Below are 15,585 nucleotides of genomic sequence, written 5' to 3'. Positions count from 1 at the left end.
CCAAACCTTCTCTTTGCTAGGATAAACAGTCCCATCTCTCTCAGCCCTTCCTCATAGGAGAAATGATCCAGTCTCTTAATCATCTTCATGGCCCTTCGTTGGACTCCCTCCAGCACGTCCATGTCTTTCTTGTACTGGAAAGTCCAGAACTGCACACAGGATTCCAGGTGTGGCCTCACAAGTGCCGACGTCCAAATTTTAGTACTGATATGAAGGCCCTTAAATGGCAAGCACAGAAGTTCTTGAGGATTGTTTTGGGTTTTGGGCTTTCAGCTGAGCCTTTAAACAGTGGCGCTAGCAGTGCTGTGAGCACAAGTCATTGCTGCTGTACCTTAGGAATAGGTAACATTAGTCTTAACCCGCAGGCCACAAGGGAGCTTTTCATTTCTCCTTTCTTATCTCCCCGCAGGAGCTGCGCACATGGGAAGAAGAGCTGACTCGTGCTGCTGTTGAACAGAAGAACCATGAGGAGTTGCTGCGAAGGCGGGAACAGGAGCTGGCAGAACGTGAGATTGACATCCTGGAAAGGGAGCTCAACATCATCATCCACCAGCTGTGTCAGGAGAAGCCGCGGGTGAAGAAACGCATGGGGAAGTTCAAGAGGAACCGGCTCAAGTTAAAAGATGGCAATCATATCAGCCTGCCTTCAGGTTGGTGACATGTTAGGCTGTGTCAGGTGAAATGGGAGGAACAGGTGAACCTGTAGCTTTGGTAGCTCCTTTGTACTGATACTTACACGTTAGAAAGTGTTTGATGTACTTTGGGAAAAACATGCCTCTTTGGGATCAAGAAACTAAATTTGATGCTCTTGTGGCTAGCATTCCCCAAAGTTCCAAGTATGAAGGTCAGAAGTAAATTTGAGATGTTACATTTTTGTTAGTCAATGGCTGTATATGGTTCATGGTAAAAATGTTGGCGTCGCAGTTTAACATGTTAATACTCAAAATGATCAGTTTAATAAAGGATGTACATTAAAAATGGTGGAGGTTCTTGCTCTGGGAATATTTTACATAATGCTGCAGCAGAAACCATAATCTACTCAATTTCCTGGTGTGGGAATCTAAAAATTATCAAAAATACGTTGATAGCTGTGAGACTACAGCCCTACATTGCTAGTTCATATGTAAACTCATATTAACAGACAAGTGAGCTCTAATATTACCCTTTGGGAAGAAATGTTAAATATTGGTGAGCTGTCAGGGAAGTCACTCTTAAGAACGAAGATGGTGATTTTCAGAAATATCGAATCCTTAGCATTTCTGCTGCAGATTCTGTATGGAGACTCAAATTTGTAAAACAACAAAAGTGTGGGTTTTGTAAATCACCTAAGGCTCATCATTACCTCAAGGATGATGGCTTACGCTTAAATTCTTTGTTTTCTGAGAGAGACTGGCTGTTCAGAAGAACAATGATGATAAAATGTGCATGTTTACTATGCCTTTCTTAAGGTCTGTAAACACCTAATGCTGGTGGTTTTGCTTAGTTTAAGAAACTGAGAGATAAGGTGAAAAGAATTTAGACAGCGATATACTTTGGCATAAATGACAGTCAACACATGGGGATCTATGTGTGTATGTGTATGTATCTCACACACTAAGAAGACACATCTTCGTGAGTGTGAGCGCACATCTTTGTTCTGAAGTAACTGCATGTATGATGGGGGGATAGCAATTAGCTGTAAAACTTCATTTCTACAGAGATCCTGTAAATTGTGCTCTTTGAAAGTTACCATAAAATATTATTTCTTTTTTCTTATATTAAAAATGAATTTTAACTGCGTCTTTCTGCTTTTGTTTTGATTTTTTTTTTTTCCTTTTTCTTTTGGTAAACAGATTTCCAGCATAAATTCACTGTGCAGGCTTCTCCAACGATGGATAAAAGGAAAAGCTTGATCAGTAGCTGCTCCAGCCCTCCTGCAAGTCCTACCATTATTCCCAGACTCAGGGCCATACAGTGTAAGGAGCTCAATGTAGTATTGAATTTGGGAAATGTGCAGTCTGTCAGCGTGGTAAGATGCCAAGATTCCATATCTAGGACAGGACTGTAGAAAAAGATGTTTCTAAAATGTTTGCCTCGTGCCCTGCATGTATGCATTTGGAGAAAAAAATTGAGTGTGTTGATGATGGGGAGGAGTATCACCTTCTCTGGAGTCCAAACCTTAATTACCCAAGTTCTTGAAATATTGCTCTTTGATTGTATAGGAAATACATTCCTTAGGTGTACAGGTTAGTTTTTAAAAATAGTAATTTGCAGAATAGATCACTGAAACATTATTGAAGTGGATTAAGTTACTGTTGGAAGAAAAGAAGAACAAGGGCACCTGTCATGAAAATAGTGTCCCCATAATAAAACAGAACTAGGCAGACAAGCGTGTATGAGAAGTGTGAAAGGGATGTTAGTTAATGTGTAGTGTTTGTATTGGATATCATGACACTTTTGTGTCTGGTATCAAACTAGTGGTTCTAAAAGAGAAACCAGTGATGGAATAAGGCTGTAAAGCCTATCTATACTATTTTTGAGGGAATGTGGTTGTTAGATCTGTGTTAATAATTGCTCAGAATTATGGGAAAGAAGCCTGAATGGATGTTTTCATTACTATTCCTGTTCCGGCCTGTGTTTTATTCTTTATGTTGCTGTGGAACCAGTTTTTTAATTTGTGTATCTCTTTTCCTTTCCCATTTTCCACTGTTCTTCCCACTTGTGAAGTGACTCCTGCTGAAAGCAGTAAAACGTGGGGACGAAGCTCAGTCCTTCCAAAGGAGGAAGGAGAGGAAGAAGAGAAGAGAGGCCAGAAGAAAAAGGGACGCACTTGGGGACCAAGCTCACTTTGTCACAAGGAGCTGGGTGCAGGAGAAGATGGGTAAGAGAGGGCCTGGAACCAGACTGGTTTCCAGGTTTTAAAACTGGTTATGAGCTGGCTCGCAGGAGGTTTGCCTATCCTCTTGCAAACACTTTTCTGCTTTCAAACTTATTTGCTGTACCAGAGATGTTAGAGATTCAAAGCAGATTACGAAATTGCATTGCATTCAGTCCCTTGCTAGAGTTTCAGCACTGACTGATGCTTTCACTGTCTGCTAGTACCTTGTTATGTGTATTTGTAAGAAGTAGAACTTATTAGCTGTGCAAAACTTTCTCTAGTAGCTTTTCTTTATTTTGGGGCTCAACTTTCTTATATCTGAAACTACTTCTCTTTTACAATTCTCAGCTATGCTTTTTCTTGTCTTAAATGCTATTATTTTAAAAGTATTTGGTAGGGCCAGGCAAATATCTTCTCTTCAGGCTTTTGAAAAGGACACTTACCTTGAGTGAATACATCCTAAAGTGATTTTTGCAGAAATAGGTTGTACGTCTATTTCTACAGATTCTTCTTCTGTGGCTTCTTTTTTTGTGTGTGTGTGAGTTATTTATACCAGGACACCAATGGATGATTGCGGAAATGCTGCTTTAAACATAGGAGCATTTTGATCTTCTAAAAGGTTTGAATGTCTTGTGATTATTTTTTAGTGGAGTTTGAAGCTTTTTCCCCTGCTAAATTGATAGTTTGACTCTTGCCATATTTTTTTAGCAGGGAAAATAAAATAACTGGTTATAATTTATCTTTAATATTATGTGCTGAAGTGTGAAATTCCTGGAAAATAGATGTTTACATAATGCATCACTATTGCGGTCCTCCGCAAGAGGGCCTGGATCTAAGTGTTCTAATGACATTAAAATATGTTCTCCCTCAAAGGTACTCTTGACATGTTAACAGGGCAATGTGGAGGAAGCTTCTTTGACTGCTGCCTATGCCTTACCTATTCTGTAGATGAAGTATAGCATTCTACAGAACTAAAACAGATGTCACACTTTACAATCATTAATTATATAAAAGGGCAGGAGATCACTGAAGCTGGTAGAAAAACACTTCTACCTTGAAATCATGTTCTTAGAATTCTGGGAGTAAAGCTCTTCAGTTTTCTGTTCATTACTGTACAGTCTGAAGCACTGAATTGCTTTTGGGCACAGACAGATGGAAAGGAGTTGCATGCTAACCGTCTAAAACTATCCTGTTCTCTCTACAGCTGAGATTTTCTATAGTATTCATCACCTTTTCCAGGGAGACTCAATACAGCTATGGCATTTTGCAGAGTATCTGAAACATGATAGTGTTGCTGAGAGGGCAGTACGGTTAACACACAGTGAACTACTGCTTCTTGCTGAGATCGTGCCAGACTGCAGACTTTAATTAAAAGGGAGCAGAGTTGCAGTAAACGTTAGTGACTCTAAAGATAGAGTGCTTGCTATTTTTAGTATTTTTTAATTCTAATTTTAGAGGGTAGGAGGATAAAAATTGGGGTAAAGTGAAGAGCTAACCTTAGGATAGAAAAGTCCAGTTCAAGTCTTCTCCATGACACTGTTCTGGTAGCAGCAGTGCTGCTATTCCAGCTGCTTACACGACTCTGTGATCAAGGGAACTTGAATCTTCATCTTTTTTATCACTTTCTATGTGTTCTTCACAGGAGGTAATTCCAAATTTATGCAAGAATTACATTGTGGGAATTGCAGTGAAATTCTCTAGCATGAGTAAACTGACCTATAATTAACATCAAGTAAAGGCAGTCATGAAAAGATTATACAGTGATTATTCACCCTCCTGCATTTATCTTTGAGCCTAAGGAATATGCACAGCAGCAGAAGCTTGCTGTGCTGAATTGCAGAGACTGGATGAAGCTTTATGTTGGACTAGTGTTGTGACAGTTCAGTTGTGATCTTATGGTATATTCTGAAGGATATATGGTGAAGTCTTAATTGTCTTTAAACTTGGCATTGATCAGTCTCAGATTGTTACTTTACCCTGTTTAAGTTTTCATGCTGGTGGGGTTACTGATTTCATAGAAGGTGGCACTGAATGTTGGGTAGTCATAGTCCTTTAGCAGTTATCTCATAAATATCTTGCAAGCTAAATAAGGGTAAGCCTGGGAACAGACGCTTTTTATTCATGACAGTATTGTATTAATGCCTCAACATGTTGTTACAGAATGGTATTAAGACGCTGGAGATGCCGTTTTACAGTTGTAGGGAAGTTTTGTGCAATTTGCTGAGCAAATAAGCCTTGTCACCTTATCACTTCTAAAGAGAGGTGCTTTTGACTTCCCAATAGAAAAAGGCAACAGAGAAGTAACTCAACCATAATACAACAAACAGAGTAATAACCTTCCTGTTGTTTAATCTAAACAGATTACAGGTAAGAAGTCTTTACATTTCTGAATTGTCATGCTGGTGACTGAAATAGATTTGCTGCTAGTGCTTTCAGATCATTCCGGTTGCTCTTTCCTTGGAGCAGTAACAGATAATACTGCTGTAGCAGGAATGTACTCTTAATTCAGCATGTTTTGAATTGTTTTCAAATGCACACTACTGTCTAATTAAGAGGATGTGCAGCTATCCTCTGCACAGGTCTTCAGGGTCTGCTTATAATTCGGGGGCGAGGAAGAGAGGAGTGAAAAATAAAAGGGAAGGATGAAGATTTTATAACCTTGAGGCAAATGTAGCAGGCCTTGAAATTATTCTGGTAGCTATTTATCTTTCTGTTCAGATTGAGCTGCGCTTTGTCAGCAACAACAAATCTTCAGTCTGTTGTTTGCAAGAGAAGATGGCTCTGAGAAGTCACGAGGAAGCAAACTAAGTTGATGTGTCCTGCTGTACAGTAAAGGGCAATTCCCAGGACCCTTTAGATAACTATGACTCTGAAGTGAAGGCTAAACTGAAGATTACTGCTGCCTATCACTTACAACTTTGCTATCTCTGCGTATAGAGAACAGAGTGTGTGTTTTCCCAGCTCCATGGAAATCTCCCCTTCCTCAATAGTTGCCTACCCATATTATAAAAGCTTTGACATTTACTGTTGGAGGTGATCACACTGCTAACATGGTTCCTTTTCACTCACCAGCTTTCCCTTAATATGCTGCTCTATTTATAGTATTTATCTTAACTATGCATGTTGTACATATGGATAATTTAGATACAACATACATTATTTGGTGGGTTGTGTTACATAGCTGAGTGTAGTATGGAGGGAGTAAATCAGAACAGACCCACACACGGAATTGCATCTCTGTTGTAAAACCATGTGGTTGTCTGTCTTGACAAGCAGGGTTCAGCACTGTGCTGTCACTGTGCTGTGACTGAAGTTCATGGCATGTGCCAGAATGGTTAATGGGGGGGAAATGATGGGCTTTCAAGACAGTTGAGAACTGCACAGGATACTTTTAACATAATGCCTATAGCACAGTCATCAACCAACTGAACATGTGCTGAATCAAATTTAGTCCTTGTGACCTTGCTATAGCAATATAGTTTGGTGACAAGTAGGGCATCCCAGTTAGGTAGAGAATAGAGGAAAAATATATACCAAGGCAAAAAACGTGATATAATAAAACTTGGAAATTCTGCAGTGGAAGCCATCTTAGAAATGCAGAATGATTCTGGTGGAAAATAAGAAACACAATCCTTCCCATACAGAGAAAGGATATAAGCATATGAGAGATAATTTTTATATGCTTATATCCTTTCTCTGTATGGGAAGGATTGTAATGAATTATGTGTCTTATCAAAGAACAATGTGAGTTAGTAATGGAGCTGGAAGAGGTCTCATCTCCTAAGTTTTCTGTTCTTTCAATAACAGGTCAATGCTCTTGTGTGTGTCCAGCTGAGATCATTCAGACTATCCACAGATCTTTTTGCTCCTTTCATTCAATTCCTGTGTATCCTAAGTGTATGTTAGCTTTTCACCAACACTGTGATGTGTTTCATGTTGTAGTTTGGAGAAAGGCACCAGAAATCTCCCAGTTCAGACTATATTGATAACTGTACAATAAAACTTTGCTGACTGTTCATATGTCAGAAAGTTGTGCTGCTTACTAAAGTTGTTTCTGATGTCATGAAAGTACTGCAGGGAACAAATAGGATGATGGTGATGAATACCTACGAATGGGGACTACTAATAAGCTCAGGCAGCTGGTGACATACCTTTAAATGCAGGTGATGTCAAAGTAGGGGATTTGACTTTGGGTTTTTCACTAGTTTGTTTTTGTGGGTTTTGGGGTTTTTTGTCTGTAAGTAAAAGAAACAATGACATGATTTATGATCTTAGTTACCTGTTTTTCTGTAATCTAGAACTTACGCTTTTAGTTGTCTGTACTTGAATGCAGTGTTTTCTTTAGAGGAGAAATATTGGGGTTTATAATATAGAGGCATGACTTTGCTGTTACAATGACTTTAGGATATTATTGTCCCAATGAGTGATCTTTGACTTTCACTGTTCATTTTTATTTCGCATGGAAAAGTTTTGGGGATATTTTTTCCCTCCTCCTGCTGAGCACTTTATTTTTTACCTGCCATGGTAGGCTTGCTTTGGTTTAAAAAGAAAATGTTTCATCTGATTTTTGCAGTGGTGCTTTCTGGTATTCTGCATTCATAGCTGTTGGTTATCAGCAGAGGTCTTTTGACTGCCATGGTATAACAAATGAGGGAGAGATGTTTTGACTTTTCTTGTATTTGAAGGTGCTGTAAAGATGTTGCAAAATGTCTTGCTATGGGACAACTTCAAATCTATGTAATTAAGAAGAATACGTGCATGCTCTAAGTAGAGCAATAGAGAATATAGAAGGGGAGAATGAAAATCAGTTGTGACCATGGTACATTTTCTCTCATCTTTTTACTGTTTCAGTCTGAAAGCTCTGGTAGAAGGATACAAACAGTGGTCATCCAGTGCACCGAACCTTGGGAAGATCCAGAGAACTGCACCTGCTTTTCCAGGATTCACCAGCTTAGCAGAGATGGGTAAAGGAATTCCCTGGACTTTATATTCTCATCCCCGCTTCCATTCACGTTTGAATGAACATCTCCTTTCCTGACCTTCACCTGGTAGCTTACAGCAATGTTTTCATTTTCGTGGTACCCGTTTTTCTTTTATTCTTTGTGAAGTAACTACTTTCTCCCTCTGGATTTTCTTTTTGTTCACCTCTCTGTTTGTGCTTCTTATCTGTCAAGCTAACAAGCTTCTCTTAATTCCCCTCTAGCTCCATGCTACCTCTCAGCTCCTTCCCTGTTAACGATATTTAGATGTACAGCATGGTTACATCTTCACTTGCAAGAAGAGATCCTTATAATTTTCCTACCTTTTGCTCCTCACTCCCAAACATATAAATTTACTCTAGAAGTAACTGAGGTGTAGATTGCTTCTGAAATGCTGTTCTGCAGTTGATCCCAAATAGATTAACATGTCACTAATTTCTTCCACTTTGATGGTGTTTCCAGTTACTTGTCTCAGCCTATCTGCTTTGGAGACAATAGCCTGTGAGTATTTGGCAGTTGGTGAATGATGCTTGCGATAAGGACAGTTGCATTGTCTGAGGAGAAGCTTATTTTCATGTATATTTGTAAGACAGTGAAATTTGCCAGTGAAAATGTTATATCCATGCAAAGTCTGTTTTAATTTGCTTTCCAGATGATGAAGACAGCGAATGTCTTAATGGGGAGGGCAAAGTGCACCCTTCACCTGGGCACAATCAGTCATACCTCTGCATCCCATTTCAGAAGAATGAAGACTGGGATGGCCCTTCTAGTGATGCCAATGAGGAGTCCACCCCTGTGAACTCTGCTACTAGCACCCCACAGCTGACACCCACCAACAGCCTCAAACGTAGTGGCTCCCACCAAAAGCGATGTGAGGTTGCGTTGCTTGGCTGTGGAGCAGTGCTGGCTGCTGCAGGCCTGGGTTTTGATCTGTTAGAAGCAGGGAAGTGTCAGCTGCTGATTGAGGAGGAGCCAGAGGCACCCAAGGAAGAGAAGAAGAAGCGTGACAGCATTTTCCAGCGAGCTGGACGCCCACGCAGGAGCACTAGTCCACCTTCCCGAAAGATCTTCAAGAAAGAGGATCCCATGTTGTTGCTAGGCGAGCCATCCACATCCCTCACCCTTCTTTCCCTGTCTTCCATTTCCGAATGTAATTCCACCCGGTCCCTGCTGCGCTCAGACAGCGATGAGATTGTGGTGTATGAAATGCCTGTCAGCCCGGTGACAGTCAAGGCTCCCTTGCCAGCCATTACCAATCCACTAGTCAATGTCCAGATCGAGAGGTTCAAACAAGACCCCAACCAGTCCCTGACTCCCACGCATGTGACGGTCTCTTCCCACACCCATCAGAGCGGGCACAGGCGCACACCTTCTGATGGGGCCATCAAAGGGAGTGGACTAGTTGTCAATGGGTGCCCAACCAGTGGATGCCCTTCCAGTAGCTGTTTAACTGGAGCACTGGGAGCAGGTAGGTTTTCAGCCATCTTCCTTTTCCTCTTCAGAATAAAGACCCAAACAGTATAATTACTTGTTAGGAAGTAAACGTGTTGCTTATACAGCATCCATTGTGATGGCCAGCTTACAAGAAGAGCTTATGGATGCTATCTTTACACAAATAATGAACAGAATAATGCAGTAATGGCCTCTGTTCCAGCATCTCTGCACTAAGGAACTCTCTCTGCTCCCCTGTGCTGTGAGGCAGAGTGTAGTATTGTTTCTTAGACAAAGATGGTACCAAAGTACAAATACTGCGCATTTTTAGCAGTTCCTCGGGATTGCATCTCAGTTTCCTTTATACACTTGTTTGTATTGCTGTTACAATTTCAAAGTAAATTCTGATCTTTAAGGCAGTGAAAACTGGATCTCTAAAGCAGTTTGGGGCTGTGCCACTGTTGCTCTTACTCCTTTGCAAGCAAGAGGGATCTTCCTGGGTAGGTAGTGTTCTCACTGTTGCAGTCTTTAGGAGCGGCTGTGACTTGATAACTTAAAAAATGCTTTTCTGCTTTCTTGCCCTAGTAATTCAGAGAGAACAAAAAAAGTCTAGAGTAATAAATTAAAATCTGATTTAATTAGACTTGTCCCAATGGTAAAACAAAATGTGAAGTTGTCTGTTGAATGGCAGTCTGCAGTAAAATGTGGGTTAATGCAGCTGAGAATACTCATTAAAATGGTATTCATGAAAATTGAGAAGTTACGTTGTCTTTATAAAAACAGAAAAAACCCCAAACAAAACAAAAAGCTAAACACCACCGCCCACCCCTAAAGGAAAACAAACCAGGAAGCATCCACAGTAGGCAGTGGTAAATGGCTCTTCCAGGAAGCTGGTCCTGCTCGCTGCAAACAGCTGTCACATACTCTGCTGTGCAAGTGTCTCCCTGATCCGTTCAAGCTCTTAATGGGTAAGGTGCCCTCTGAACGATTTGGAGTCTCCTCACCTCTGGTAGGAGGTCAAATCTGTGCTCTCCAGTCTGAAAACTGAAGAAAGCAGATGAGAGCATGAACAAAACTTGCTGCTTGTGCTAGGTCAGTGAAACAGGTGTCTTCCAATGTGCTGAGAACAGCATAGGGATAAAGAAGCCAGTTAGTCACTTCAGATTGGTGTAATCTTGAAGATACGGAGTTTGTAGATTCTGAATGGAGGCTTTCTGCTTGAAAATTTTTTCACAGTGTACATACAATAAACTAAGATCTGTTGGAACCATTTAGCAGTGACATCTAACATGTTTCCCTCTTCTCTTACATTCTCTGTTTTGGATAGGTGTATTAAAAACACCTAGTCCAAGTAGAGATCCCAATGAGGTCCCTCGCCTGCCAGACCCCAACCTTGTTTTTCCTCCAACCCCGAGACGATGGAATGCACAGCAGGACCCCACACTGGAAAGACCCAAGACATTGGAGTTCCTGCCCCGGCCACGTCCTGCAGCCAGTCGGCAGCGGCTTGATCCCTGGTGGTTTGTGTCACCCAGTAATGCCAAGGGTGAATCTTCTGCCAACAGTTCAAGTACTGATACTCCAAGCAATCTGGACTCTTGTTTTGCTAGTAGCAGCAGCACTGTAGAAGAGAGACCTGGACTGCCTGCACTGCTCCCTTTCCAGGTGGGTCTTCCTGTAGAGGAGCGGACACTGTTGGACATAGACGCTGAGGGGCAGAGCCAGGACAGCACCATTCCGCTATGCAGAAGTGAACTTAACACACACAAAGCTGCAGCATATGAACTCAAGCAAGAATTCTGGTCTTAGTATGAAATCCGCTGGGGACAGTGAGCCCCTCTAAATTCAATCCTACTTTTTGCACTGAGAATGCACTTTGAAGACAGATGAGATGGAGGGATGCTACAGAGATCATATGGTGCTGCCTCTGCTGAAGATGTGTTGCTCAACTGCCTGATTTTTGTCTGCAGTTGGATGAAACTTGGCAACTCTGAGCTGCTGACTTTTGCTGTGGGGTTTTTCTGTAGTCTTCCCTGCCCTCATATTGCAGTTTGAATCTGCAATGAGCTAAAATTATCATATCAAAGTCTTTGTTACTGACCTTGTAGGATTTGGCACTTGCAGTAAGTATATTGATATCTATCCTGGTATTAATCAGTATTTTCAAAACTCAAATATTACACTACAGCAGAAACCAGTGTTTGATGTTTTCCCAAGGAATCCAGGACAGAAACAAGTAAATATCTGGAGACTACCTTCTCTGAAAGGTATTCAGATCATTAGGTAGCCCTGGGAATAATGGTACCCCCACTGAAGGAGCAGAAGTAGCTATCTTAGACTCGCTTGTCCTCTTTTGCTCACGTGAATAGTGCAAGGTGGAACAGATTGCAGAGGAAGGGCATGGCATCTCCACTGATGGAGGTCTTTGAGAACAGACTAACCAGACTGTTGGGAACGAGTAGGTGTAGTTGATTCTGACTTCAAGGCAGGTTGTATGGACGTCAATGATCTCTTGAGGTCCCTCTCAGCCCTATTTTTCTATGACCCTGTGCTTTCAAAAAGATGAAGGCTTATGGTACGGCTGTTTACTCTAGCTTGCTTTTTTGTTTCAAACTTTGGTTCCATCAGCCTCCTTTTCCCACCCCCTGTATCCCAGGCTCATAGTCAAGCTGCCTCAGCTTTGGGAAGGGGATTAGCAGGAACTCTTTCTGTAAAGCTGTGTTGGCTTGCCGAAGTAAGTTACGTGTCCCCCTCACTCTTTTTTGTTTTGTTTTTTCTTTTCTTCCTTTCTTACACTTTTTAGGAGTGGCCCTTGAAACCCAAGATTGTTCTTATGCGCACTGGTACTTGTTTAAGGCTCTTTTAAAATTGAGGCTTGTTAGTAGTTGGATTGTGCAAACAGGAATCGGACCATCTGGATTCTGTTTTATTTTGTCACTGACTCACTGTGTGACCTTGGGCAAATAATGTAACCTCTGTGCCTGAATTTCCCCATCTGTAAATAACAGGAATAATACCTACCTCACAGGGGGAGGGGTTGGGACATATGTAATAGGTATAAAGTCCTTTGAGATCTTTGAGTGAAAGGCACTATAGACATGTAAAACTTTATTCTTGTTCAAATATGTAAAAACTCCTAACTCTGGAGCAAGAACAGAGTCCTGTCTTGAAGAAGGAAGTCAAAAAAGGGGGGGAAGTCAACAAAGAGGGGGTGCCTATGCTCACAGTTTTCTGTACAGAGACTGCAAGTATGTCTGTGCATCTGCACGTATATCTTATTGGCTTTAATGAGAGCTTCACTCTTCCCCAGTTTTGGCATTATAAATGAGGGATGTGGCCTTTATATGAGTGTGGTAGGGTAGTCTGCTTTACTGCAGGGTACAGCATATCTGTTCACTCTTTTTGTAGAGATCTGTGCTCATTTTGCTAATCTACTGACCGTTTGGGTGCAAATAACTGATTTGATAGTGCTGCCAATGCAGCGCTCAACCTGTTAGGGCAGTCCAGTCCTGTTGTGAAGGCAGTGTAGCCGAATACTTTCTTGGCAGCTGTCAGCACAGAGAACCTGTGTGTTTAGATGTTTGTAATCTGATGTTAAAAACCAGCATGTGCGGGGAAGTACTGTACTTACTTAAGGTTTTTTAATTCTGTTTGAGGGCTAAAACCAACATGTTGCCGTTAGTCACGTGCACCCATTTTTTCAAGCAATTACAGTATGTTTTCGTGTAGAAAGGTCACACATTTCGTGTTTATCACATTCCATGAAATGTGTTTAATGGCAGAATTAACTTTTTGCTGCCTTCCCCATTGAATGCTCCAGAGCTAGCCTTAATGATGCTACACTAGCTGCTGAAGCTGGATGGACTGTTGACTGTATTCTGATGTGAGGCTAAGATACTTTAAAAAGAAAACTTACATTTCTGACACTTTTGTTAAATGTAGACCTTTAGCATTATTGATTTCTTAAGCATTCATCCTTTTGCTTTCCATTTCTGAAAACTCAGTTTGTGATCCGGAGACTAAAATAAAAAGGCAAACCGCACCCAAACAGATGGTTAATTTCTATTGTCCTATAGAAAGAAACTCAAGGAAGGCCCAGTCAGAGGCTATATCAGAGGGACTTAAAAGCAGGAGATTAAAACTATCTATTTTCCGTAGTCTCCCTTGTCATTTTAAAGTCTGAAGCAAAACTGGGTCAGCTGTTCTGAAATGTAATGTTTTCTATCCAAAAAGTATCATTACAAATGTCATAGGAAGCATCATCTGCTCTGCAAAGACATCACCTGGAATAGCTCCATTTGAACAGAAATCTTTAAAATCCATTTACTTGCGTGGAATGGGAGGTTACCTTTCTAGGTCACAGCCCACTAAACTTTCTGACAGTTGGCTAGTTCCTTTCGCCAAGTGAACCATAAGGGTTCTGTCAAGTTCCCAGCAGGCAAGACAGCTGTAAGGCCAAGTCGTTCTGTCACCTCTGGCTTAGGAAAGTTAAGGATGAAGTATCAAAACGCCTTGCCCCCTCTTCCTTTTAGATAATCACTTGGTGGAAGTGGTGTGTACTTGACCTATTAGAAGTATTTTTCTTCAAAAACCATCTTCCCTAACACCAAATGGACATTGCCACATCAAAGGAACTGGGTAGGACAGATGACTAGGAGTCAAGGATCCAGATCAGGGTTTCCAACCTAGATATTCTCTATTACAAAGCTGCCAGAAAGACTAGGTAGAAGCATAATGTTTGGTGTTTGTTTTTTTTAAACACTCCTTGGATGCAATTATCTTCATTGAAACTAGCATATGAAATAAAATGAGGTAGACTTTGAGCATCAAACCATAACTGTTACAGTTGGGAGCCCTGTGACTAGCCTGAAGAAATGAGGCAAGAGGAGTCTGTTCTAGAAACAAAGCTGTTGGCTTTAGCAGGTGGTGGGGTATTCTCTGACAGGCAGAGGGGGCTTTCAAGGCAAGGAGTTGTCAGGTGTTTACCTTATGCATCCCAAAAGCTGTTGCAGGTGGTGTCCTGAGGCCCAGAGGCTATGTGCATGTTTAAGCTAGCTCATAACCTCTCCCTATGTCCATCTATCCCATCGTGGCTTGATGTATCTCCTTTCTTAATCTGTTGGGTTTTTTCCTTCCCACTTGTGGGAGCTGAGGTGCTCCAAATCTCCAAAGGAGTGCTTCACTGTAGTCCACTAGATACTGAGAAGATATGAGCCCGTCAGCTCATAAATCTTTTTTTCTACTGGTTACTAGTATTTCCTATTTGTCAGGGAGACAAAAGTTTCAGAATATTGTTGATTGACATACCTTTCTAGCAGTGTTCTTGAGGAAGATGGTGAAAATCTTGCTATAAAAAATTCTAATAAATGTATTGTTTCCTAAATATCTGAATGAGTTGCACTTTTTTTTTTCCTGAGAAAATGAGAAAAAGATAACATGAGAGCACAAAATCACTGAGCAGTCTAAAACATAATGACAAAAGAATGGGGTAAAATGTGTTGAAGTAATTACAGGGTTCACAAGAGGAAGTGACAAATTTTTTAACTGATAGTAATAGTAGTGAGTTTTGTTGCTGAGAGAAATTTTTCTGGTCTGGAAATATATATGTATTTTCTTTTAAATAGTCAGCTGGCAGTATGCATCACTAATTTATGTAACTGATGTGCTGATTTAGGAAATAATAGAAAAAAGTTTGCCAGCTCTTCAAAATATGCTATCCTTGCAGCCTGTTTGTTTTTCCTGTAAAACTGGGGGGAAAGCACAGACATAGCAACCAGTGCAAAAAATGAAAAATTTTTTGTTAAATTTCTACTGGTTTCACAGAAATTGAGTGTGGGACAGGTAGAGAGAAGAAAGCTTTTGTGTCAAAACTAATGTGATAATAGTTATGGATTTTTTTTCTAATACTGTTGCTTCCTATGGACTGCACAATGCTCTGTTTTGCCAGCAAGTAGGTCTTATATCCTTTCAGTCCTTTTCAGAGGTGCAAATGTAACTTTTTATAGGTATTATTTTCCTTCAGATTATTATTGCAATGGGTTGATATTCAGTACAGGGCAGGGAACCTCAGTGAAAATATTCTTTTTGTAATGGTTTTCTAACAAAATGAGTGTTTTCAAAGTGAATTTTTCGTTATTGATGTGGAAAGACCTGTTCTGGTTTGGCATGCTTTTATGATGAAGTATTTTTCTGTACCTCTAGGAACGGGAGTAGTTGCCTTCCTCTTCATAGCATGCTGTTATCTTAAGACTTTATGGACAATACTGCATAGAGATGTTACTTCGATTTGTCATGAAACCGGATACCTCTCATTCTGTT

The 15,585-nt window shown here is 40.7% G+C and overlaps 1 protein-coding gene across 1 annotated transcript in view; it reads left to right on the top strand.

Annotated features, from left to right (window-relative positions):
- The window catches only part of MAP3K9 (mitogen-activated protein kinase kinase kinase 9), a gene marked incomplete at both ends in the record, with an annotated part of 53,423 nt that extends 42,347 nt beyond the window's left edge, over positions 1–11,076 (top strand). Inside the window, 6 exons of the mRNA XM_082317034.1 lie at positions 410–650; positions 1,833–1,955; positions 2,707–2,860; positions 7,709–7,821; positions 8,489–9,304; positions 10,595–11,076. Of these exons, the coding sequence (XP_082173160.1) occupies positions 410–650; positions 1,833–1,955; positions 2,707–2,860; positions 7,709–7,821; positions 8,489–9,304; positions 10,595–11,076 (1,929 nt within the window). The remainder of the gene's footprint in view (positions 1–409; positions 651–1,832; positions 1,956–2,706; positions 2,861–7,708; positions 7,822–8,488; positions 9,305–10,594) is intronic.
- Between the last annotated feature and the right edge of the window lie 4,509 nt (positions 11,077–15,585).

The sequence above is a fragment of the Platalea leucorodia genome (assembly GCF_965183815.1).
Source record: "Platalea leucorodia genome assembly, chromosome: 7".
In the NCBI taxonomy this organism is placed as follows: Eukaryota; Metazoa; Chordata; class Aves; order Pelecaniformes; family Threskiornithidae; genus Platalea; species Platalea leucorodia.
This window is presented reverse-complemented; position numbering and strand designations above follow the sequence as displayed.